Raw genomic sequence first — 22,685 nt, forward strand, 5'->3', positions numbered from 1 at the left:
AGCCCGGCGCCTGTAACCAGCGCCCGTCCCCTGCCTCCCCCTCTCCCTGTAGGAAATCAGCAAACGGGAAGATGCGAGTGGACAGTTAAGCTGTATTCAGCTGCCTGTCGACTCCCAGGGGGTAGGTATGCGATCATGAGTCGGCATGCCCCCCGTGCCCCACGCCCCCATTCTGCCTCCGTGTCTGTGCTTGTGTTCACGCTCAGCTGCTGTGCAACCTGTGGTGGCCATGGTGGTCCTTGGTGTCGTGAGGTTTGCTTTGATTTTAAGTCCCTTCCCCCTTGAGGACATTTGAGGGGAGGGCCTCCTTGCCTCTGCCCTGTTCACCCGCAAAGGGCGCCAATCCGTCCCACCAGACCAGTGGCTGGGCCGGAGAAGGAAGGGACTTAGAATCCTCTGTGTGCACGTGTGTGGTACACCGCGTGTGTGTACCTCCACTGCGGTCCCCGAGGAGTCTGGGTCGTTGGGCCTCAGTGAAGTTGGGATCTGTGGCCACAGACTGTGCTCCCCCATCTCTCTCCTCTCCTCCTTGCCTTGAGCCCCTGTTGGAGACCCCACAAGCTGTCTCAGCTCAGGACAAGGCTTTGGAGGATGTGGGGGTGGGTGTGCCTCTTGCCAGAATGTACCAGAATTTAAAATCGACTTCTGTGTCTTTGGCCCCTTGACCACCCAGGAGGTCCAGCAGGTACTCAGGGCCATGCTCCTCCCCTGGCCCCCACACTGAGCCTGTGCCCTGCTGTTTCCTGCACTGGCACCAGAATTCGGGCAAAGCCAGGGTTGCCATGGGACCCCATGGTGCTGCACATCCCAAGCAGCCCCCTGGAGATCCCACTTGATAATTAAAGGCCTCGTTAGGGATGTAAACTGAGTTAATGAAAATGATCCCCTGAGATGCCAATTACGCAATATTTATGTCCTTATCAAAAGTAGCAATCAAGTATTTCTTAATAACTTCTTAAGGAGAAGTGTGTAATTACTGGGGAACCTACTGACCTGCTAAGGAGGAAGAAAAAACTGTCCCAGAGACAGGGAGAGAGGTAAAAATGGGGCCAGGGGAGAAGGCGGGGGCTTGGGGAGGATGGAGGGAAGAAGTAGAGGGACTGAAGTGGCATCCTTGGGCTTAGCTGCTCTGTCTGGGGTCCTTCAATTTTTCTCTGGGGCCTTGGGTCTGAGGCTCAGGGGAGGGCAGCCATGGAGGGAAAGCAGAGGGCACAAGTGGCCTTTGGAAATGAGGCTCTAGTGACTACTTCACTCAGGTCCCCAGCTCCCTCTGGCCTGTGCCACCTGCCTGCCAGGCTATCCCCTCTCCCCTCAGCCACTCTTGAAGCCAGTCCCAGCCTTGATGGTTGTGCTGTGGGTTCTGGGGATAGCCGTGGCCTTCTCTGAGGTATCACAGGCCCTTGAGAGCCCTGGGCCCCAAGCCTGGGTGGTCTGGCCTGAGCCAGTGCATGCCTCGTGCCGTGGTTGCTGGTTCCTTGTGGCCTATATGTGGTGTGTGCGTGTGAAGACAGGGAGACCTCGGTCCACCCTACCAACCCCTGCCCGGCCAGGTTCCTAATGGCCCGCTGCTCTCCCACCCTAGGGAGATGCCACCAAGTCTGAGTCAGAGCCCGATTTCTTCTCGCCCAGCCTGGATGGCGATGGGGACAGGAAGAAACGCTTGGCCTGTGAGTATCTCTCTGCGGGGGCAGCCCCCGGCTCTAGGCCAGCCTCGAGTGGACTCAGGGTCTCCCTCTCTCTCCCCCGGCAGTGGTGTCTCTGGGAGAGCCCCCGGAGCTTCGGAGCAGCCTGTTGCCCCCTCTCATCATCCACACGGCCGCCACACCCATGTCGCTGCCCAAGAGCTCCAGCACTGGCCTGGCCGAGGTTCTGGGCCCTGCGTCCCGCCGCGCCAGCAGCAGTGGGTCGGCCGAACCGGGGGCACCCCACGAGACGAAGTCACCGGTAGGGGGTGCATGTGGGGGCCCGACACTGGGAGATGTTCAGACATCAGGAGGGAAGAGAGGTGGAACGGGCAGGCCCAAGGAGACAGCCCCTGAGCCACGGGGGGGGGGACAAGGCCCAGGGGGCGTCAGCAGGGCTGGTAATGCAGGCAGGCGCAGGAGCCTCGGCCTTGGGGGCAAAAGAGCAGCGTTCTAATTCTATTTCTTCTGTTCCCCGAGTGTCCTTGGATGAGACTCATTTCCCTCTGTAAAATGGGAGGGAATACCTCATCTTAATAATAGCAAACCCCATCCAGTTACTGATTCTGTGCCAGACACCGTTCTAGACATTGCTTATAAGTGTTCTTAATGCATGTGATCCTCACAGCAACCATCTGGCAGGTACCAATATTATCCCCATTTTTCAGACGGGGACCTGAGTCTCAGATTGCCAAAGTGATCTGTGGGAAGCTCCACAGTGAGCAGGCGACAGAGCCAGCATTTTAATCCAGGAGGTTGGTGTCAGGGCCCATGCTCTCACTGTGATTTTACACTGCCACTCACCTCAATGAGAACTAGGTGCTAGGGTCATGTCGCTTTTACAGATGAGGAACTGAGGCACAGCGAGGGTTAATGACTTGCCCAAGGTCGCACAGATGGTGTGGGTCCAGGCATCCAGGTCCAGGGCTCCTGCTCATACCTCTACACCTGATGTGAGGCCAGAGAGGCTCACAGGAGCCAGGATGCACGTGAAGGGGCGTGGGGCCATGAGGTCCTGGCTGAGACCACTCTCTCCTCTGTTCGCCCCCCAGCCGAGCACCCGCAGCTCCCCACACAGTCCCTGGAGTGCAGCGAGCAGCTGGGCTAGCAGGCGCTCCAGCCGGAACAGCCTGGGCCGCGCCCCCAGCCTGAAGCGGAGGAGCCCGAGTGGGGAGCGGAGGTCCCTGTTGTCGGGCGAGGGCCAGGAGAGCCAGGATGAGGAGGAGAGCTCGGAAGAGGAGCGCACCAGCCCAGCGGGCAGTGACCGCCGCCACAGGGGCTCCCTGGAGCGGGAAGCTAAGAGCTCCTTTGACCTGCCGGACACACTGCAGGTGCCCGGGCTGCACCGCACAGCCAGCGGCCGCAGCTCGGCCTCTGAGCACCAAGATTGCAACGGCAAGTCAGCTCCAGGACGCCTGACCCGGGCCCTGCGGCCCGACGATCCCCCACTGGATGGGGACGATGGCGATGACGAGGGCAACTTGGTGAGGCCCCTGTGGGCACAGTGACCTCTCACCCCTGACCTTGAGTGAGGGGAGCTGTGCCTGACCTGGTGCAGGACTGGACAACCCCCTCCCAGTTGTATGGCATTCGGGGAGTTACCATCACGCCCAAAGGATCTCAAGGGATATCATCCCTGAAGCCAAGCTCCAAACAGCCCCTTTCTCCCTCTGCCCATCCCACCAAGCCCCAGATCCTTGTCATGCCTGGGTCTGCGGCTCTGCATCCTTGGTGGATAAGAATGGCTTCGGGCAGATGTGTATGAATCTTTCATGGCCCTCCCCCTGTGACTCAGAAAGACCCATCACTCATCTCTCCAAACTGATACCCTCCTCTGTCCCCCTCTCTCATCTCTACCTCATCACAAGCCTTGATTTCACACCCACTTTTACCCATTCACCCTTTTCCCAACCCCCTCACCACCACCTTTAACCCTGGGGATGGGGCTCAGGGACCTGGGACCCCAGGGTTAGCATGGGAGAAAGGTCCAGTGTCTCCTCATGCCAGGTGTGTCTTCGAACAGGCAGCTGTGATGGGGACAGTGTCTGATAATTGATGTGGCTTCCAAGCCCAGCGGGGAGGGAAGGAGGGAACACAGGCAGGGGGCTGGGCTGGAGGCAGAGATGGGAAGAGAGGAGAGCCTGGGGGAAGCGAGGGGTTGGGGAGATGAAGGAAGTGAGGCATGCTCAGGGACTGAGGGGGGTTTTGGGGAGATGCGGAGGTGGTTTTAAGAATACAGGAAGAGAAGCCAGGCATAGGGCTGGGCCAGAGTGGAGAGGGTAGACTAGGAGTGAGGGCCACGGGGCTGCTGAGGAACCAGGGATCAGGAACTTGGAGGCCTGACCCTGCTCACATCCCGGGCCATCCTTCTACAGAGCAAAGGGGAAAGGATGAGAGCGTGGGTCCGAGCCCGGCTCCCTGCCTGCTGCCTGGAGCGAGACTCCTGGTCTGCCTACATCTTCCCTCCTCAGTCAAGGTCAGCAAGAGGGTCCCTGACCTGCACCCCAACCTCTCCTTCTCATGGGAAATTCTCCTGCGACTCTATCCCAGGGATGCTAGAAGTGTCCCCTGACGTGGGGGAGGATGAGAGCGGGGCCTGGGGATGGGAGGGCCCAGGATGGGTAGGGGCAGTGCCCCTTACTGCTGTCCCCCTCCCCCTCCCCCCCACTCGGGCTTTGCCTCTGTCCCGGAGCAGGTTCCGCCTCCTGTGTCACCGAATCATCACCCACAAGATGTTCGACCACGTGGTCCTCGTCATCATCTTCCTCAACTGCATCACCATCGCCATGGAGCGCCCCAAGATCGACCCCCACAGTGCTGTGAGTCACTGGGGCTGACACAGCGGCTGCTGAGCGCCTGCTTTGTACCCAACCCTCCCGGATTAGCGGGTTAGCACGCATGCAGCGAGCCAGGCGGGCAGGGAGGCCCAGAGAGACACGGAGGCAGGGAGCCAGGAATCTCTCTGACTCTGACCCGTGCAACTGATGCCCCAGGATGCCTCCTGTGTCCCTCGCCGGCCTCCGTTTCCCTTCTGTGACACAGCAGCCAGTTGGGGGAGTGGGCCTTGCTCCTCGCCTGGGGAAAAGTGAGCTTCGTCGCACCCAGCTGTTTGCAGATGGCCCGTTCTCATGCGCCAGGGGCTTGTGAGGCCTGTATGTGAGTCAGTGAGTGTCATGGTGAGGCCAACAGTGAGACTGGCCCTGGCCGGGCTGAGTGGCAGAGGGTCTCCAGGACCTGGTGACTGACGGGGAGGCGTCCTGCCCTGTCTGCCCCACTGGCGGAGCCGCGTCGGGGAGGGAAGCTGCCCTTTGTACCTCAGGGTACTGCCGGGTCACAAACATGTAGGGCTTCAGGGGCGTCTGGAGGAGCGCTGGTCACTGCTGCTTGGCTGTGAACCTGCCAGTCCTCCTCGGAAGGAGAGGAGAGGCCATGGACCGGCGTATCTGGACATACTCCCCTGGGCCTGACCTCTTCAGGATGGCCCAGCCGGTCCTGGGAGCTGTCTCTCCCCAGCCTGGCGTCACAGCCTGTCGCCCCACAGTGATCCAGGTCCTAGAAGGGCGGGGGGCTCTGCTGCCCCTCCTGGCATCTTTCACCACTAGCTTGGAGGTGGTCTCCGCCCCTCCTTGCTGCCTCGCATACCATTGTTCAGTTTTCGACATTGCTGGGGCTTCTGTTTTCCATTAGGGTGGGCTCCAGCCAGGCCAGCGTTGGGGGGTGGTGGTGGTGGTGGTGGTGAAGGGAGCCTGGGGAGTGGAGGGCAAGCCTGGGAATAGGTGAGAGAGCACAGCACAGCTCCGGGGACCCCCACCCCTGGAGCAAGGGTGGCTGGTCACACTGGCCCCCTCGTCTGCCTCCTGCCCAGGGCCCTGCCTCAGAGCTCACTGTGGCCACGTCTCTCCCCCACCTTCCCACTCAGCCCCTCCATCTCTAGCTCTGTCACGTGTGTGCTTCTCCCTCTCCCCTCTCGCTGCTTCTCACTCCCTCTGACGCTCACACTTTGCCTGCTGCCTCTCCAGCTCTCTACACCCCTCTCTTGGCCACCCAACGATGGAATCAGCCCACAGATATCAGCGGATTGGGTCACCCTCTTTCCTGCCCTGCTTCACCCTATGCCTGGCATAAATATGGTGCCTGGGGATGCACAGCCTGTACTGAGGCCCCCAGCTTGCCCTGCGGCTCCATTTCTGGGGCACACAGCAGGAAAGAAAGTACGTGGAGCAGAGGAGAGTAGGATGGGGCGTCAAGAGATCAAGCTAAATCCTGCTCCAGTTTTAAGAAAGGAATTGGTGAATAGGGCCTGAGATATGGGGCTCAGATGACAGCACTGAGGTGGGAAGCACTTTCCCCTCAAGGCCACTCCGGAAGGTAGTGGGGGGCAGTTCTGTTCAGGGGCAAGATTGGGACTGTGGCCAGAGCTGCAAGTGAGTCAGGGGGCTTGACGCTGGCTCCGTGTGTGTGTGTGTGTGTGTGTGTGTGTGTGTGTCTGAGTGGGGGGTGGGTGGGAGAGCAGGAAGGAGATTGTCTGCTTTGCTGGGGAGAGTGGGGGGTTTTGTTCTGAGTCAGACATTGGAGGCAGTTCCTGGCTTCCGTGTGCAGAGCAGACATGGCCCGAGGAGGGGCTCCCAGTGGCAACACCTGCCTGCTCTCTCTTACAGGAACGCATCTTCCTGACCCTCTCCAATTACATCTTCACCGCAGTCTTTCTGGCTGAGATGACAGTGAAGGTGATGCAGGGTCGGCGTTGGTTTGGAGCCATCTGGCGCTCGGTGGGGGTGGAGAGCCTGGGTCACAAATGGAGGGCAGGGCTGGGGACTGACTGCGGGGAGGTGGCAGTGCCGATGACGCGCGGGCGTCCTCAGGTGGTGGCGCTGGGCTGGTGCTTCGGGGAGCAGGCCTACCTGCGCAGCAGCTGGAACGTGCTGGACGGGCTGCTGGTGCTCATCTCCATCATCGACATCCTGGTGTCCATGGTCTCCGACAGCGGCACCAAGATCCTGGGCATGCTGCGGGTGCTGCGGCTGCTGCGAACCCTGCGCCCGCTCAGGTGCCCCGGGCAGGCACACCCCAACGGCCGGCACCCCACCTGCCCCTGCTTCCTGCCTGTGACCCCACAGGGAGCCCTGTCCCCCACTCCAGACATCGCTTCTCACTGGGTTTAACTGCGGCCCCAGCAGTCTCCATCCACGGGCACCCCCTCAGTGACCCCCCCATGTGACATACTCCTGCAGGGCACAGTACAAGTGGCCACAGGCAGGACCCTCACATCCTTCAGCTGCAGCTCTCCCTTGGGTGGTACCCTCAGGGGTGACACTTGGCCCTCCCCGTGAAGTGACAGACTTTGTTTCCCGCTTTCCCCCTCTTTCCCCACCCCCATCCCAGGGACTACCCACCAGGTAACACTTGTAGCAGGGGATCTCACCAATAAGGCAGTCACCCCGACCCCCACCCAGAGTCGGGAATTTCCGTGGGTGGGGGCGTGGATGGGGTGGATACTGACTGACCAGCGAGGGCTTTCCTGGCTGTGATGATCCACCTCCCCACCCCTTCCGTCCCTGCCTGCCCTCTACGTGCTCCGCACAAGTTTTATCTCCCCATCCCCACAACACACTGCATCCCTGGGTTGAATCAGCACCCCAGCCCCATCAGGTAATACTTTGACATCCTGGCAGTGGAGGTGGAGGTCTGGGGGTGGGTGGGGATGTCTGCACTGTGAGCCCAGAGTGTCAGCCTCTTCCCTCCACTAGAGCCCAGGATGGGGACCAGTGAGCCAAGATGGGAGGGAGTGGCAAGCAGGGCAAGGGGCAAGGGAGTGTCTGAGCCGGGAACCCCTCTTACCCCCCTCCCTCCCTCCCCAGGGTAATCAGTCGGGCACAGGGGCTGAAGCTGGTGGTGGAAACGCTGATGTCCTCGCTGAAGCCCATTGGCAACATTGTGGTCATCTGTTGTGCCTTCTTCATCATTTTTGGCATCCTGGGGGTGCAGGTTTGTGGGGGTCCGGGGCCAGCTGTCAGCAGAAACGTGAGGAGTGGCCTTCCTCTTGGCCCCGGGATGCTGCGGCTCCAGGTGCTGCCGCCACCTTTATCCCAGAAAAGAATAAATAGGGATGCTTCCCTCGAAGCCCGAGGCCTCAGGTCCCTTTGCCTCCTGGGCATTTTGGAGAAAACTGGGAGCCTGGAAGAGGCCACCAAGGGGAGAGGGCCTCGGGCTCCGGCCAGTGCCCACGCAGGCTGCCACTCTGCCCTCTCACGCGCCACTCCAAGCGCAGACGCTGGCCTTGGCCCACAGTCTGCTCAGGGATCCCCTCCCTTTCTTCCCTGCTGGAGCGGGTGGGCTGCAGGCCAGGCCTGGGGATCCAGGGCCCAGGCAGCTGGGCCAGGTTAGCAGCGAGCTGGCAGGCAGGCGGGTGCAGACCCCAGACGAGGCAGGAAGTGGGGGCTGCTGGGGAAACTTGGCCTCTGTCCCAGGGAGGGAACTTGGCTTTGGAGGAAAAAGAAAGGGAGCTGCCTGCAGGATTCAGCAGGCGCCTCCGGGAGCCAGGGGAGCCCCTCCGTCCTGCTCTTCCGGAGCACCCCGCCTCGCCCCAGGCTCCAGATGTTTCAGCTGCAGCGTAGATGGCTGTTGTTGGGCCGGAGGGAGCTCCTGGTTGGCTACCCCCATCCCTATCCCTTCCTTTGGCTTCTTGGGGTATCCAGTCTGCCCTGAGGACGGGGTATTCTTGTGTTTCCTCGAATTCTCTGGCTCTAGAGACCACTCTGGTGTACGTTTGCCAGGGCTGCATGGTGCCTCTCTGCACACCCGGTGCCCCTTCCCCTTCCCTTACTTTTGGCCTAGTTAGGCCCCCTGGTCCTCCTGTCCCTCAAATCCCTTCCCCACAGTCATAGCCTGGTCTGTTCTGGAGTGAGGGTGAGCTTTCCAGTCAGAAAGACCTGAGCTCGAGCCCCCTTTCCACCACCTACTGGTTGTATGACCTTAATGAGTGAATTTACTTCTCTGAGCCTCGGTTTTCCTCATCTGTTAAGTGGGGTCCATAGTACCTAGCCCGCCCCCACCGTTAATCCAGATCCCTCGGCCCTGCCCTAGAGTATCTGACTCACTGGGTTTGGGGTGGTCCTGAGCACATTCCCAGATGATGCTGATGCTGCTGGCCCAGGGACCCCACCTGGAGAATCACGGGCCTCCCCCTTTGTAGAAAGTGAATGACTGTTCCCCTCCTTCCAGCCTTTCCCAGTGCCCTCCCCAAGGACCTTTCCTTCCTCTCCAGGGCCTCTGCTCCAAGGAGCCCCGAGAAAGGGGTGCCTGCAGGGGAGGCTCCTGTCAGTGTTTCTCTGACTTGCCCCAGCACCTGGCCCTCACCCAGGGTGTGCCCAGAGCTCTTAAGCCCCAGGGCTGGTCTGGGCTTCCTGTGCTCACAGCTCACTCCTCTCTGTCTCCGGGTATGTGTGTGTTCAGCTCTTCAAAGGGAAGTTCTTCGTGTGCCAGGGTGAGGACACCAGGAACATCACTAACAAGTCTGACTGTGCTGAGGCCAGTTACCGGTGGGTCCGGCACAAGTACAACTTTGACAACCTCGGCCAGGTGAGCCCCAGGCTCCAAGGTGGAGGTGGGAGTGGTGGCAGGAGTCTGGGGAGGACACAAGTCCCTGCTTAGTGATGCATGCAGGGCAACTGGCCCGCCTCTGTTTCATCAGCTAGTGAATGGGTCCTAATGGGGTCTCCTTGGAGGGGAGTAGTGAGGATACAGTGAGATGATGTGTGTATTTGTTTCGCACGGTACAAGGTGCAGGCATATTGTCAAGATGATTCTTTTTCTCACTCCACATTCACAGAAACAGAAATGTAGAAAATGAAATAGCTCGCTCAGTTTTGCTGGTTTATTTCCCTGCCCCACCCTGGTTTTGGTTTCCGGATTTCCAGGACTCTGGGGTCCCTTGCTCTACCTGGCTGAGGTCATCTCCCACAGCTCTTCTGGCTTCATAGCAGCCAAGGAGCCTTGGGAAAGAGAGCTCTCCCGGGGCCTGGAGTGTGACTCTGAAGGCCTAGGGTCCCCCCGAGCTACTGCCAGGAGGTGCTTTGGGTGGAAGTGGTGAGTGGCTTGGCCACGCATCCTAGGTTTCAAGTGGTCCTTTCCTCCCCCCCCCGCAGGCCCTAATGTCCCTGTTCGTGCTGGCCTCTAAAGACGGCTGGGTGGATATCATGTATGATGGGCTGGATGCTGTCGGTGTGGACCAGCAGGTAGGGCTGAGGTGGGCAGGATCCATCTTTGCGCTCAGGTCACTCACCATGGGCCAACTCCAGGTGTGATGGGCGCAGGCTTGGACAGAAAGACAGCAAGGCAGGTTGGCAAAACGCCATCCAAGAGGCATCACCTCTTACAGCAGAGGCTGTAACTGGTGGCCTGCAGGCAAATCCGGTCATGCTTTATTGGCTTGCAACATATTTAAATTTTTTTGAATTAGTGGTAAGCAGTTAAAAATTGACAAATTTTACGTGAAAATCTGGATTTGGGCCTGCTCAGGAGAAGTCCAAAGATCTGGAAACACTGGGCTTGAATTCCTGAAGGGCAGGAGTCAGCGGAATCAAAGAAGCAGCTGCCCCTTTTGGATAGAACATCCACTCTCTATATTTTGCCACAGTCCCCACCTTTCCCTACTGCCTAACACCAAACCCACATCATTCATTTACATCGCCTGCTGGGTCTGCGTAACTGAGTGTGCAGGCCCTGTCTTAAGGAATGCAGGCTGTAGGACAGCACCTGTGACAGTTACCCTTGAGCTAATGTCTCCACTTTGTCCTTCCTGCTCCCCACCAGCCCATCATGAACCACAACCCCTGGATGCTGCTGTACTTCATCTCGTTCCTGCTCATCGTGGCCTTCTTTGTCCTGAACATGTTCGTGGGCGTGGTGGTGGAGAACTTCCACAAGTGTCGGCAGCACCAGGAGGAGGAGGAGGCCCGGCGGCGGGAGGAGAAGCGTCTACGGAGATTGGAGAAAAAGAGAAGGAGTAAGGAGAAGCAGATGGCTGGTCGGTAGTCTTTCCACATCTCTCTGAGTCGTACTTGACCTTGGCCTTGCGACTGTAGGGAGCTAGGGGCTAGGGGCTGGGGCTGGGGCAGGGAGAAGATGCTCCCACCCCCTCCCCTCCTCCTTCCCCTTGAGAGCATGTCAGCCTCTAGAGCCTGCATGAAGCAGACCAGTTCAGCCCTGTGAGGGCAGGGGAGCCACCCCCCTGCGGGGCCCCCGGTCTCAGCATTGTGCTCCCCAGATGATGCCAGGTGGGAGCTGATGCACGGTCCCTCCCAGCTCGACTCTGAGAGGAGCCTCATGGGATGAAAATCCTGCTGCATTGCCCCGTGCCAGTGCCCATTGACCCCGGGCTTGGCCCAAGTGCCAGCCTTGCCTGCCCCAGTGTTGGCGAGCAAGCATCTTCAGCCTGTGGCTACCCAGTGTCTGTAGCTGCTGGGCAAGGCCTCAGCAGAACCTACAGCTGGACCGTGGCGTGAGCAAACCCCAGACCCCTCCTTCCTCCCTATCTCCAGCAAAACTCCCTGGCTTCCTGACTGTCCTTTTTTTTTGCCAAGCGGTACAAAAATACTCCCTCAGCTCAGGGAAGGTCTGAGGTCACAGGAACTCTAAGGTCATGACGCTCTGGACTTAGACCCTTCAGCCCCTCACCTTCGATCTCCAACATCTCTTGCCATTGGCCGGGTGAGGTCCCCACCCCCTCCCTCCTCACACTCTCATGCCAATGGGCGGGCCGAGGCTAAGCGAAAGACACCCAGATTCCAGGGAGGACAGAGGGGTGACAGGCGTGCGGGTCCTGTTGTCTCCCCGTGTGTCTGCAGGTGTGTCTGCACTTGGCTCCCCTCCCCGTCTGCAGGGCTCCTGCCTGTCTGTCTGGTACTCGACAATCTGTGTGACTCTCTCTCAGTCACTGCCCACTCTCTCTAAGTGTCTTTATGTGTGGGTTTCTCTAAGCCTTTGTGTGTCTGCCTCTGTTTGGTCTGTGGGTTTCCCCTCCTCTCTCTACCCTTTCACAACTGTCTTTCTTATGCCGATAAGATGCATGAGGTACTCTGAGTTTTCCCTTTGGTTTGTTGAAATGTGAGTACTACCAAGAGGGTTGGGGGCTGCGGTGCCCCCTCAGCCCCTGGCTCTACCTCCTGCTACCTGTGAGGGCACCTGGAGCGAGGGGAGGGCTGTAGGGGGGTGTGGGGGAGGTTGGGTGGGACAGAGCCCACGCTCCCTGTGAGAGGCGGGGCTGCTCCAGCGGACGGGGAGGGGACACTGGCCTCTGGGCAGCAGATCTGGGCTAGGGGTCCCGTCTTGGCTCCCTGTGGACGGCTGAGGCCGAGCAGGCACACTGCCCCCAGCAGCCATGCTCCCACTCCGCCCCTCCTTGCAGTCTGCCTTCTCAGCAGGACATCTGCAGATGGAACTCTTGGCAGGAGGCAACCGTGGCCCTGCCTGACCAGCTGGCTCCCCTTCCGGGGTCTGCAGCCTTCTCAGGTGCTGCTGAGGCCGCAGCGCGGGTAGGAGTGGACATCTGTTCTGAGGACAGGCTTCCTCCCCTCCCCATGCCTCCGACTCCCTGCCCCTGTGACCCTGATGAGCTGGCCGAATTGCTCAGCTTCCTCAAGTGCCCTGTGCCCGAGTTTGGGGCTGGCACTCAGGACAAGCCACCCTTGCTCAGCACGCCCTATTCATAGGAAGAGTGAGGGTCAGAGCCCACGGGGAGCAAGCTGCTGAGGGGGCCCTGCCCAGCCCACCTGGTCCGGCCAGTGACCGATGTCGTGTTTCGTTCTTTTAGATCTAATGCTGGACGATGTAATTGCTTCCGGCAGCTCAGCCAGCGCGGCGCCAGGTACTGCGTCTGGGGTGGTGGGTTCCAGGGTGTGGCCCGGGCAGTCAGGCCCGCCTCATGCGTGCCGGCATCCTCTTTGCTCCCTCTCCATGGCTCACTGATTCTGTCCTCTCAGGGTGAGGGGTAAGGGTCCCTGGGGTGCCAGGCTCCATGGCACCCCATAGGCCTGTGCTAGCTGGATAGGAGGTGAGGGCCTTAGCACACCCCTCCCTCCAGCTTCTCTTGGTGGACCCTCCTTGTCTGGCCAGGCTTCCGAGGCCCGAGCTCCCAGCCCCCTGCCACCTCCTCCCATTCCTGCTCCTCCTCCCAGGTCACACTGTTCGATTATTAGAGCGGCAATCTCTCCTGCCTCCTTTTGTCTGAAGGGGATACTTTGATCCAAGCGAGCAGGATAAGAGGAGCAGAGAGGGAGAGGATTTGTTTTAAAAATGTGACGATGAGTAATTGAACAGACTCATTAATGGTCAAGTAATTGCGGTGGCCACGTCATCGCTACGAACAGCAGGAATTAGGAATCAAAGGCCTGAGTTAGCCACAAGCTTCTCCCCCAAAAGCCAAAGATTTGGGAGTGAGTTGGGTCATTCTCTTTGAGAGCCGTGTCCCTGGGAAGGCCCTCCTGGTTCTGCCTGCCCTCCCCTGGTCCTTTGGCCCCTGCTCTCCCAACACAGCCCCCAGACAGAGGTTCAGGGGTTTTGAGAATCTGTGACAGAGTTGTGGGGCCTCGTTACACCCTCTGATGTCTCCACCCAGCGGTTCCCAACCTGTTCATCCCTATGGGCCCCCCTTGTCATCTCCTCCAACAGACCCCGCATTTTAAAAGACTGTCTTTGAAGTTGAGAGCACTTCAATAATGACTTTGTTTCACCGTTTTTATTCATCAACGGCACATCTAATTGCTAATCAGAGCTTCTGAGCTGCAGAAGCTTTCACACGGAATGATAACAAAGAAAGACCATTTTGCCATTAAATTAGCTTGTGGGGTCTTAGCACAGGCATATGATTTCTTTTAAGCTTTTAGAAATATTGAGAAGAACCTAAGGACCCCCATGTGGCTGCCTCCTCAGGCTGCTGAGGGATTGGGAATCCAGGCTGGGAACCATGGGCTGTACCTTTGTCCACTTTTCTGCATTCTCCCAGGAGCCTGACTCCAGCAGACGCTGCCCTGTGTGTGCTGGGCTGCCTGATCAAAGGGGACCCCCTGAGCTGCCATTTGAGAGGTCACCCTGAGGCCCTGGGTGGGTTGATATCTCCTGTCCCCATGGTGCTGAGCTGTGATGTTTGGCATTGAGAGACCATCTGTGGGCCCAGGAGGCTCCAGCTGCTTTGTGTCTGGATTGCCTGGGCCCCACATCTCAGAGTCAGGCTGTGAGTTCCTGATGTGTTAGGGAATGAGAGGAGGGTGAGGGGACGTGGCCTTCAGCTTTTCCCTTACGGGTTCACCTGGTCTGTAGGCTGACGTGTCTACACATACACACTCATGCCAAAATACCACAGGGCTGGCCCACAGAGGCTTCTCCCCCAAGAATCAACACGTGCAGATTCCCATGGCCCCCAAGACCGTCTCCTGACACACCCACTTAATGCTAAACACTCTCTTACTCTCACACTGCACCCCCCCTTCTGGGGATATTCTGCCATGCTCCTGTTGGCACAGGCACGTATGTAGACTGGTTACAACAGTGTTTTACCCTTCCAGCTGGTAATGAAGACTCAGAGACCCCAAACAAGGGCTCAAATCACCCCATATCCCTCTTTCCCAAACCTCGTGTTCTGTGTGGTCCACACTAGAGCTTTTCAAATTTCACCGTGCTTAAGAATCACCCAGAGGACATATTAAAACACAGATTCCCCACTGAGCCCCACCTTAGAGGTTCTCACAGAGTGGTCCAGGGTAGGACCTGAGCATCTGCATCTCCAATCAGCTCACAGCGGGTGGCGATGATAGTGCATCAGTCTACCCAACGGTGTGATGGGGATGAAGTCACACCCTCTACTAGTCTGGGGCTGCTGGAATCAAACACGTGCACCATACCTCCCTGCCAGCACCGCTCCCGCCCTGTGCTGCCCCCAGCAGAAGCGGAGCAGCCAGATCCCAGGGAAAGGCAGAAGGGAAGAGTCTTTGATTATCAGGAAAATGGTCCTGACCAGACACCTGGGTCCAGCCCAGCTTCCAGGTGGAGGGAGAGACCAGGGCTGCCGTGCAAGCAAGGCAGCCCCAAGTGATCACTCAGCCTCCAGCACCAGCTCTGCTCCCCTCAGCCTCCTGTGGCACCTACCTCCACTCACCCTCTCTCCTTCCACCAGGACCCGCTGATCAGGCCTGGCTATAGCAGCTGAGGGTGGCCTCTGTCATGGGGGCCTGTGTCCCTGGGAGTGACCCCTGCCTACCTCCTAGTCCCACCACACTCCTTTGCAAACCCTCTGCCCTGGCTGTGCCTCGTGCTCCCGGGGACCCCTACTAACTCACTGTGCCTGTGGCTCTCACTCACAGCCTTGCACCCCCTACTGCACCTCTCCTCTGCTCCTGCCCCTGACTGGACGCTGGGCAGTCCTAGGGGTGCCCTTCTCCCCACTGTCTGACTCTGGTATTTTCTCCATCTAAGGCAGCTCATACTGGTAGGAGGCAGGGAGATGGGGCCAGGGCTGCCGACATGCCAGTGACCACTGGTCAAGGCCCCTCCTGGGCTACAGCTGGAGCTGTCAGAGCAGCACACCCACCCAAGGCTCCTCCCAGGGGTTCTCAATTTCTTCTCTGAGCCCAGATGCTTGCCTGTAGAACCGAGGTCCGGGAGCAAAAGGGGAGTGGCATCATCCAGAGCCCAACAACAAGAGCCTTTGGGCAAACTCTTTGAGGGCACTCTCCGGGCCAAAGCCCCAAGGCTTTGTGTCTAAACCCACCTGGCAGCTGGTGAAGGACTGGGGCTGGGAGTTCAGGTCCTGGCTCCGTTGCTGCCTCACAATGTGTAGATAACTCACTTTTTGATGGGCCTCCTTCTCTCCCTCTGTAAAACAAAGGGGTTGGCCGAGGAGATGCTTATCAGGTCGGCCCTGGTACTCTTTGGACCTGTGCTCTAATGGGGGGATTTCTGGCAGCCTTGGCACCTGCTGGTCTGGGGTCCAGGCCGAGGGTAGAAGGGCTCTGTACAGACCTCAGGGGCCTGGGACCGGTCGCTGTGAACAGATGCCCTGCTTCAGTCGTCCTGCCCCCACCTTCCCTCTGGGCCTCCACCCGCTCCTCAGACTCCTAGAGCAAGGCCAGGAGGTGGTGACAGCAGTTCCATCTGGCCTGGGGCTGCCAACACAGTCAGACTGGGGTGACAGGGGAGTGGGGGGACTCTCCCAACCTCTCCTCTGCATTGTCTCAGCTAATAATGGGGCTAATAAGGAGCCACTTTTTCTAACCTAATTGTATTCAAACATTTTAGTTAATTCTCCATTCCTATTTTAGCATAATGGGATTGAGTGCTTTCGGCACTTATGGAGATTAATGCAGAGAAAGAGTTCCAGCTGCTAAGGCAACGCTGGGCGACTAGCGCCCTCTGGTCCTGTGGGTACTGAAGGAAGGAAGGAAGAGGCTGGCTCACCCAGTCACCCTCCAGATAGCATCGCTGTGTGGATGACCTGTGCCCTCATGTTGTCCCCTGACCCCAGCCACTCCACCCCCATTCTCCTGGGGGCCGGGAGGACTGCCTGAGCAAACAAAGCCACGGTTGGCTGGCCCATCTCTGGAAACAAAAATACGGCCCAACGCTCCATATGGTGCACCAGAACACTTAGGGCTTTCCGCCTCTTGGTTATCCACACCTCAAGGTTGATGCTGGTGCGTGGCATCTGGTGAGGCTGGACGGGCAGCTCTTGGGTACTCTTCTTCCTTTGGCCTTTGGTGGGGGCCCACCCAGGCCGCTCCCTGCCTCAGTTTACCTCTCTGTTAATAGTCCTGCATGGGAAAGGACAGTTATAACCAAGCTGGCCTGAGCCCAAAGCTTCCTGCCGCCCCTGGCGCAGTCCTCAGAGGCTGCAGCCCTGGCTCACTGGCTTCCGCCCTAGACCTCCTGAGGGGGAAGGGCTGTCTGGGACCTGAGGCTGCCCCAAGCCTCCCAACGGGGTGCCTCTTCTTTCTTTGTGGCTGCCTGGGGACCCAATCTTTCAGCTGCCTCTGATGACATGTATCCCCAACTTGGCATGGCCTTTCCTCACATGTGGAGGAAGGGCCCCCTGTAATCTCCTGCCCCCAGATTCATTCTGCCCGCTTAGTAGGTCAACCTTCTGGCACCATGATTTTTATAACTAAGTGGTTCACTAATTACAAGAGAAATATGATGCCTCTGACAGATCTCAGACAGTGCTTCCAGCCCAGCCTGCAGGGGAAGCCGCCCTGGCCCCCAGGAGCAGGCTGGGCACAGCCTCATTAGAAACTGGGTGAGCCCTTCAGGTGCGACAGAGCAGAGCCCTGTGGCCGCCCCTCCTCCCTCCCCCACATGAGGGTTCAGGAGACCCAGACCCTGCCCCTGCCCCCGGCGGCCCTCTCAGCGGGTTGGTGCAGCCAGCCAACAAGATGTCCAATTTCCAGTCTCCGGTTTTATCTCCAAATCCCAGCTCTGTGTAATCTCCTCTGCTCCCCTCGAGAGGCTGAGCTTGGTGAAGGAGCAAGAGCCTTCACCTCTCCATTGATGGAGCTTCCTCTGAGTCCAATAAGACCGGTTGTTTTTCATCTACTGATCTGGCCTTGCTGCAGAACATCGAGTCGAGGGTGTTACCAGGGGCTGCTGGATTTTGGAGGCTGCCTCGGGAAGGGGGCTCACCTGGTGTCTAATGTGGGTGGCGAGCTCTGCATGTCCTGACCCCTTCTTTGCCCAACTGCAGCCAGTAGAACAAATGCTTGGAGGGGTGACCCTGAGAGAGCTGCCCCTGCCCAAAAGGGCAGTGCGTGGAGGATGAGGATGCTGATGACGCTGGAATGTTTCTGGCATTAGAGGCTGGTGGCTGTGAGGGACTGTGGGTGGAGGGGACGCAGGGGGCAGGGCCCGATGGCTGCTCTGTTCCCCCCTCCCTGCCCCGCTGCCCCACCAGAGGCCCAGTGCAAACCCTACTACTCGGACTACTCCCGCTTCCGGCTCCTCGTCCACCACCTGTGTACCAGCCACTACCTGGATCTCTTCATCACGGGTGTCATTGGGCTGAACGTGGTCACTATGGCCATGGAGCACTACCAGCAGCCCCAGGTAGGAGCGAGCGACTGGCCATCTGGACCCCACCTCTAGCCATGAGCCTGCCAGGTGAATCTAACCCAGCCTGAGCCAGAGCACCTCCGGCGAGTGCTGGGTGCCCTAGAGGGGGTCCTCTTGTACCCTTTGCAGTGACCCTCTGAAGATCGGTCTCATCTTGGTTTTACAGATGAGGACACTGAGGCTCAGAGAGGTTAGTTGACTTGATCAAGGTCACACAGCTAGGAAGTAGAGGACCTGGTTTCTTCACCCAGCAGATATTTATTGAGTATCTTAAATTGTACTGGACCTCTGAGGGTAAAGAAGGCAGACCAGTGCCTGCCCTTCTGGAGTTTAAATTCTCGCGAACATCCAGCTCCAAACCTCACCTGTGATCTTGCCACCTGTCAAATAAGCCTCCGTCAGCTGCCTTCCACGTCTCAGTTTTCCCATCTGTAAAATAGGGACATTGAATTGATAATGCAAAAGGCCCCTTCCAGTTCTAGCATTCTGTGCCTTCCAGCACATTCTCATGTGATCTCCTCACTGACCCTCAAGGAGAGAGATCCTTCAACACGAAGTCTGGATCATGCATGTGAATGAGAACCCTACTCTATCCTAGAGTGGTGACCAATGGTCAGCCATCATGGTGGGAAGAGATGAAAGGCCCCCTTAGACTCACCCTGTCTCCCAGATCTGGGAGGAATGATAGAGGGGTCAGGGCAGGCATCATCCCTGGGCCTTAAGAGACCCTGCTTCTTGCCTCCATCCCTGCCAGATCCTGGACGAGGCTCTGAAGATCTGCAACTATGTCTTCACTGTCATCTTTGTCTTGGAGTCAGTTTTCAAACTGGTGGCCTTTGGCTTTCGACGGTTCTTCCAGGACAGGTAACAGAGAGGGGAGGGGAGTAGGGGAGTGGGCAAAAGGGTGTGTTCTCCTGGGGAGATGCCCTGGAGGATCTAGTGCCTGAAGACCTTTCTTGACTCTGGAGGTTCAGACTCCACTCCAGGACCTACCCAGGGCTGATGGTGGGCTGGGGGTGGGGGTATATCCAGGGCCTGGGAGATGGGAGGGAAGGGAGGGAGCTTGGCAAGGCAGAGCTGAAAACCAGTGTGGCTTAGACTGGAGCCAGACTGCCTGGACAGATCTGAATCCTGGCTCCATCACTTAGAAGCGGGTAACTTTGGGTAAGTTACTTAAGTTACTTAATCGCTCTCCGTTTCCTCATCCGTAGAATGGGATATAATAGCTGTATCTACATCATAGAGTTGTGAAGATTGTGAGTTCCTATTTGTAAAGACTTTCAAATAGTGCTTGGCACAGAGCAAATACCATATTAATGCTAGATAAAAAAGCAAATGAATAAAAACGAAAAGCAGAGGCCCTCAAGCTAAAGTCCTAGCCCTCCCTACCTGTGCCACCAACTGGCTGTGTGACTGTAGATAAACCACCGCTTCTCTGCAGGATGGAAAGGCTGGACAGGCTGACCTCCACTCTCCTTTCTGTGGCTGAGAATGTGCCACTCGTGTTGCCACAACTGCCCCCTCCTCTGCAGTGCCCCCCTCAGGGAGCTGTGTCCTGGGCTTTCAGGTGGAACCAGCTGGACCTGGCCATTGTGCTGCTGTCCATCATGGGCATCACGCTGGAGGAGATCGAGGTCAACGCCTCACTGCCCATCAACCCCACCATCATCCGCATCATGAGGGTGTTGCGTATCGCCCGAGGTCAGTGCCCGGCTGCCTGCCCACCGTGGCCGCCCTCCCAAGGTGACCTGCCCACGGGGAGATGGCAGGGGTCAGCTCTGACTGGCTAGGGACGAGGTGGATGTGGGTTCCGTGAGCCTTTCTTCCAGCCTCTGACAAAAGGGAAAGCTGGGGGCCGGGCCGAGGGTGGGGGTGAAGCCATGGCAGCCTGGCCCTGGCTCCACCAGCTGTGTGACCTGGGACCCAGAGGGGCCAGCTCACGACATTGTCCTGTCCTGCAGTGCTAAAGCTGCTGAAGATGGCTGTGGGCATGCGGGCGCTGCTGGACACAGTGATGCAGGCCCTGCCCCAGGTAGCTGGGAGGTGGGGGTGGGTGGGAAGGGTCCTCTCGGGAAGGAGAGGGTGCTCTCCAAAGGGGCGGGGGCTCAGGGAAGCTGGCTGGGAGACCCAGTGGCACCTTTTCCATTTCTTTTCCTCTTTTCCAGGTGGGGAACCTGGGACTTCTCTTCATGTTGTTGTTTTTCATCTTTGCAGCTCTGGGCGTGGAGCTCTTTGGAGACTTGGGTGAGTTGGGGTAGGGAGGGCAGAGGAGCCAGGGCTGGAGACCCAGGGGCTCCTGGACTAACTCGGGCCTCTCTCCCCTTCCCTTCTCCTCCAGAGTGTGACGAGACACACCCCTGTGAGGGCCTGGGCCGCCATGCCACCTTTCGGAACTTTGGCATGGCCTTCTTGACCCTCTTCCGGGTCTCCACAGGTGACAACTGGAATGGCATTATGAAGGTGAGAGCCCACCGCAGCGAGGTCCCTCCCAGGGCTGGCTCGGGCCCCAAGGAGACAGCCCCACTTCTTGGCTCAAGATGAACTGGATGTGAATAAAAGCATGTAACCTTCTGTCCCCCATGCCGGAACACTCTGGAACTCCCTCTCCCCAGGACATGCTCTGACTCACACTTCCCAGGACAGTGTCTAGTGCTCTTCTGCCCCCAGGACACCGTCACTCCCTCCTCCTCCTGCCCTTCCTTCTCCCCCTGCAAAGCTCTGTGACACCAGAGTCCTGATTTCCCAGGATGGCTCAGTCCACTGTGCTCACAACCTCACCTCTCTAACTCGCCTCCCCAGGACACCCTCCGGGACTGCGACCAGGAGTCCACCTGCTACAACACCGTCATCTCTCCCATCTACTTCGTGTCCTTCGTGCTGACAGCCCAGTTTGTGCTGGTCAACGTGGTGATTGCCGTGCTGATGAAGCACCTGGAGGAGAGCAACAAGGAGGCCAAGGAGGAGGCCGAGCTGGAGGCTGAGCTGGAGCTGGAGATGAAGACGCTCAGCCCACAGGCCCCCTCGCCACTGGGCAGCCCCTTCCTCTGGCCTGGGGTCGAGGGCCCCGACAGCCCTGGCAGCCCCAAGCCCGGGGCCCCACACGCCGCAGCCCATGCTGAAGCGGTCTCCCACTTCTCCCTGGAGCACCCCATGGTGAGCAAACACCCCCTTCGCCTCCAGGGGGTGCGGGACGGAGACCGGTGGCACGGTTGCTCAGCGGCTCGGTGCTTGGGTGGTGTACAGAGAGCGGGCGGCAAGCAGACGCTGGGGCTCCTCCTGAACCGTCTGACCCTCCTGCCTGGATGTGGAGGGGTGAGCAGGCCCCTGCCATCCCCAGAGATGGCTGCCTGCACTCACAGCGTGGGGCCGCCCCAGCAAGTCGCTGGCACACGTGCTGGCTCATCCGTCCCGGTGCCTCCCGTTTGGCCTGGACTCCCCTTCCTGGCTCTTAGGTTCAAGGCTGTTTTCTGTTTCCTTCCTGTTTCTTTCTTACCCTCGCCCTGATTTTGCCAAACCTCTTTCCTTCCCCACCCTTCAACCTGCCTGATTCCATCTCTCAATCTTTTTCCCTGGTCTTCTCTTTCCTTCTCCTTCTCCCCCTGTGGGCTCTTCTCATGTTCCATCTCCCATGTCTCCTTCCTCCTCCCACACCTCTCTCTTCCCCACCTTCCACATCCCATCCTCTTTCTCTGTCTCTTTGTTGTTATTGTTGTGTGTGTGTGTGTGTGTGTGCACGCGTGTGACCTCCTCTTTCTCTCTCTCTGTCTCTTCTCAATCCCCTGCCATGACACTTCCCGTTACTGCTCCTCTGACCCCCACGCCCCTGACTCTCTGGCTCCCCTTATGGGCTGGTCCTCCCCAGGACAGACAGCTGTTTGACACCATATCCCTGCTGATCCAGGGCTCCCTGGAGGGGGAGCTGAAGCTGATGGACGAGCTGGCAGGCCCAGGAGGCCCGCCCTCTGCCTTCCCTCCCGCCCGCAGCCCGGGCGGCTCCGACCCACAGGTTACTGTCCCTGTGCTGTGCCCCTTCTCCTGACTGTGCTGGGCTGTGCCATGCTGTGCCACGCTTCTGGGGAGGGGGGGCGTGTTTCCTGCCCACTGGGTGTCTGGGGAAAGAACAGCCTCAGGGCCTCAGTTGAGCTTTGGGCCTGGCAGGAAGCAGCCAGGGGTTCTTCAGTCTGAGATCAACCTCTGGAACACATGGTTGGAAGGTAGGAATGCTGAGATTGCACTTCTGAGGGAGAAGGATACTTGGAGGAGGGGTCTGGAGAGGGCAATTGTAAGAAAGAACCTGGAAGAAAAGAGATGGATGGAGCAGAAGACAAGTTGGCAGTGGGACCTTAGCGGGTAGGGGGAGTGAGGTACCAGATCCAGGGGAGAGGTGCTTCGGGGGAGAGTGCAGGTGGCCAGGGAACCCATTGAGGGACATGTCTTAGAACACAGTCTCCTTCTTCTCCGTATCCAGTGCCCCCCCCCCCACCAGTCCTCTGTTTGGTGGCTTTTTAAGCTAAGGAAACCGCTGGGCATGATGGGTGCTATCCGTAGCCAGTGGCTTCTGACCTGGTCCTGAGAGTGGGTGGAAGGCTCCAGTTGGGAGTGGGTTCCAGGGACCTTGTGTGAAATAGGACTTGGCTTCCTCCCCAAGCCCTGGCCCTTCCCACAGCACCACATGCTTTTCTCCCCCAATCCCATTTCACTGTGATCTGCTTTCTGGGGTCCTCTTCCTTCTCCTCTTGGGACCTCTCTGGCCGCCTTTGACACCCCTCCACTTGGAGGTGCACCCCACCAACCCTCCTCCTAGGTCAAGGACTGCAGGAAAGCCCCCAGTAGACCCACAGTGGAAGCAAGGAGACAGGTATCAGCTGGAGGTAGAAAGCCTAGTGTTCCGCGAGCCATGATGGATGATGG

General features: G+C 58.5%; 1 protein-coding gene across 28 annotated transcripts in view; it reads left to right on the forward strand.

Annotated features, from left to right (window-relative positions):
* The window catches only part of CACNA1G (calcium voltage-gated channel subunit alpha1 G), a 61,553-nt gene that overhangs the window by 33,363 nt on the left and 5,505 nt on the right, over window positions 1–22,685 (forward strand). For 2 of the 28 annotated variants that reach the window (XM_061176981.1, XM_061176984.1), the window contains exons 14-34: window positions 53–121; window positions 1,583–1,667; window positions 1,751–1,944; window positions 2,735–3,166; window positions 4,058–4,158; window positions 4,378–4,501; window positions 6,341–6,409; window positions 6,545–6,729; window positions 7,541–7,667; window positions 9,135–9,260; window positions 9,827–9,916; window positions 10,494–10,686; window positions 12,493–12,546; window positions 17,617–17,768; window positions 18,529–18,638; window positions 19,342–19,475; window positions 19,736–19,806; window positions 19,940–20,018; window positions 20,113–20,234; window positions 20,574–20,927; window positions 21,637–21,780. In XM_061176981.1, the coding sequence (XP_061032964.1) occupies window positions 53–121; window positions 1,583–1,667; window positions 1,751–1,944; window positions 2,735–3,166; window positions 4,058–4,158; window positions 4,378–4,501; window positions 6,341–6,409; window positions 6,545–6,729; window positions 7,541–7,667; window positions 9,135–9,260; window positions 9,827–9,916; window positions 10,494–10,686; window positions 12,493–12,546; window positions 17,617–17,768; window positions 18,529–18,638; window positions 19,342–19,475; window positions 19,736–19,806; window positions 19,940–20,018; window positions 20,113–20,234; window positions 20,574–20,927; window positions 21,637–21,780 (3,015 nt within the window). Of the gene's footprint in view, window positions 1–52; window positions 122–1,582; window positions 1,668–1,750; window positions 1,945–2,734; window positions 3,167–4,057; window positions 4,159–4,377; window positions 4,502–6,340; window positions 6,410–6,544; window positions 6,730–7,540; window positions 7,668–9,134; window positions 9,261–9,826; window positions 9,917–10,493; window positions 10,708–12,492; window positions 12,547–17,616; window positions 17,769–18,528; window positions 18,639–19,341; window positions 19,476–19,735; window positions 19,807–19,939; window positions 20,019–20,112; window positions 20,235–20,573; window positions 20,958–21,636; window positions 21,781–22,685 lie in introns of all 28 variants that reach the window. The other 26 variants (XM_061176982.1, XM_061176985.1, XM_061176990.1 and 23 more) reach the window with 21 other exon arrangements.

The sequence above is a fragment of the Eubalaena glacialis genome, chromosome 19, assembly GCF_028564815.1.
Source record: "Eubalaena glacialis isolate mEubGla1 chromosome 19, mEubGla1.1.hap2.+ XY, whole genome shotgun sequence".
NCBI classification, from domain to species: domain Eukaryota; kingdom Metazoa; phylum Chordata; class Mammalia; order Artiodactyla; family Balaenidae; genus Eubalaena; species Eubalaena glacialis.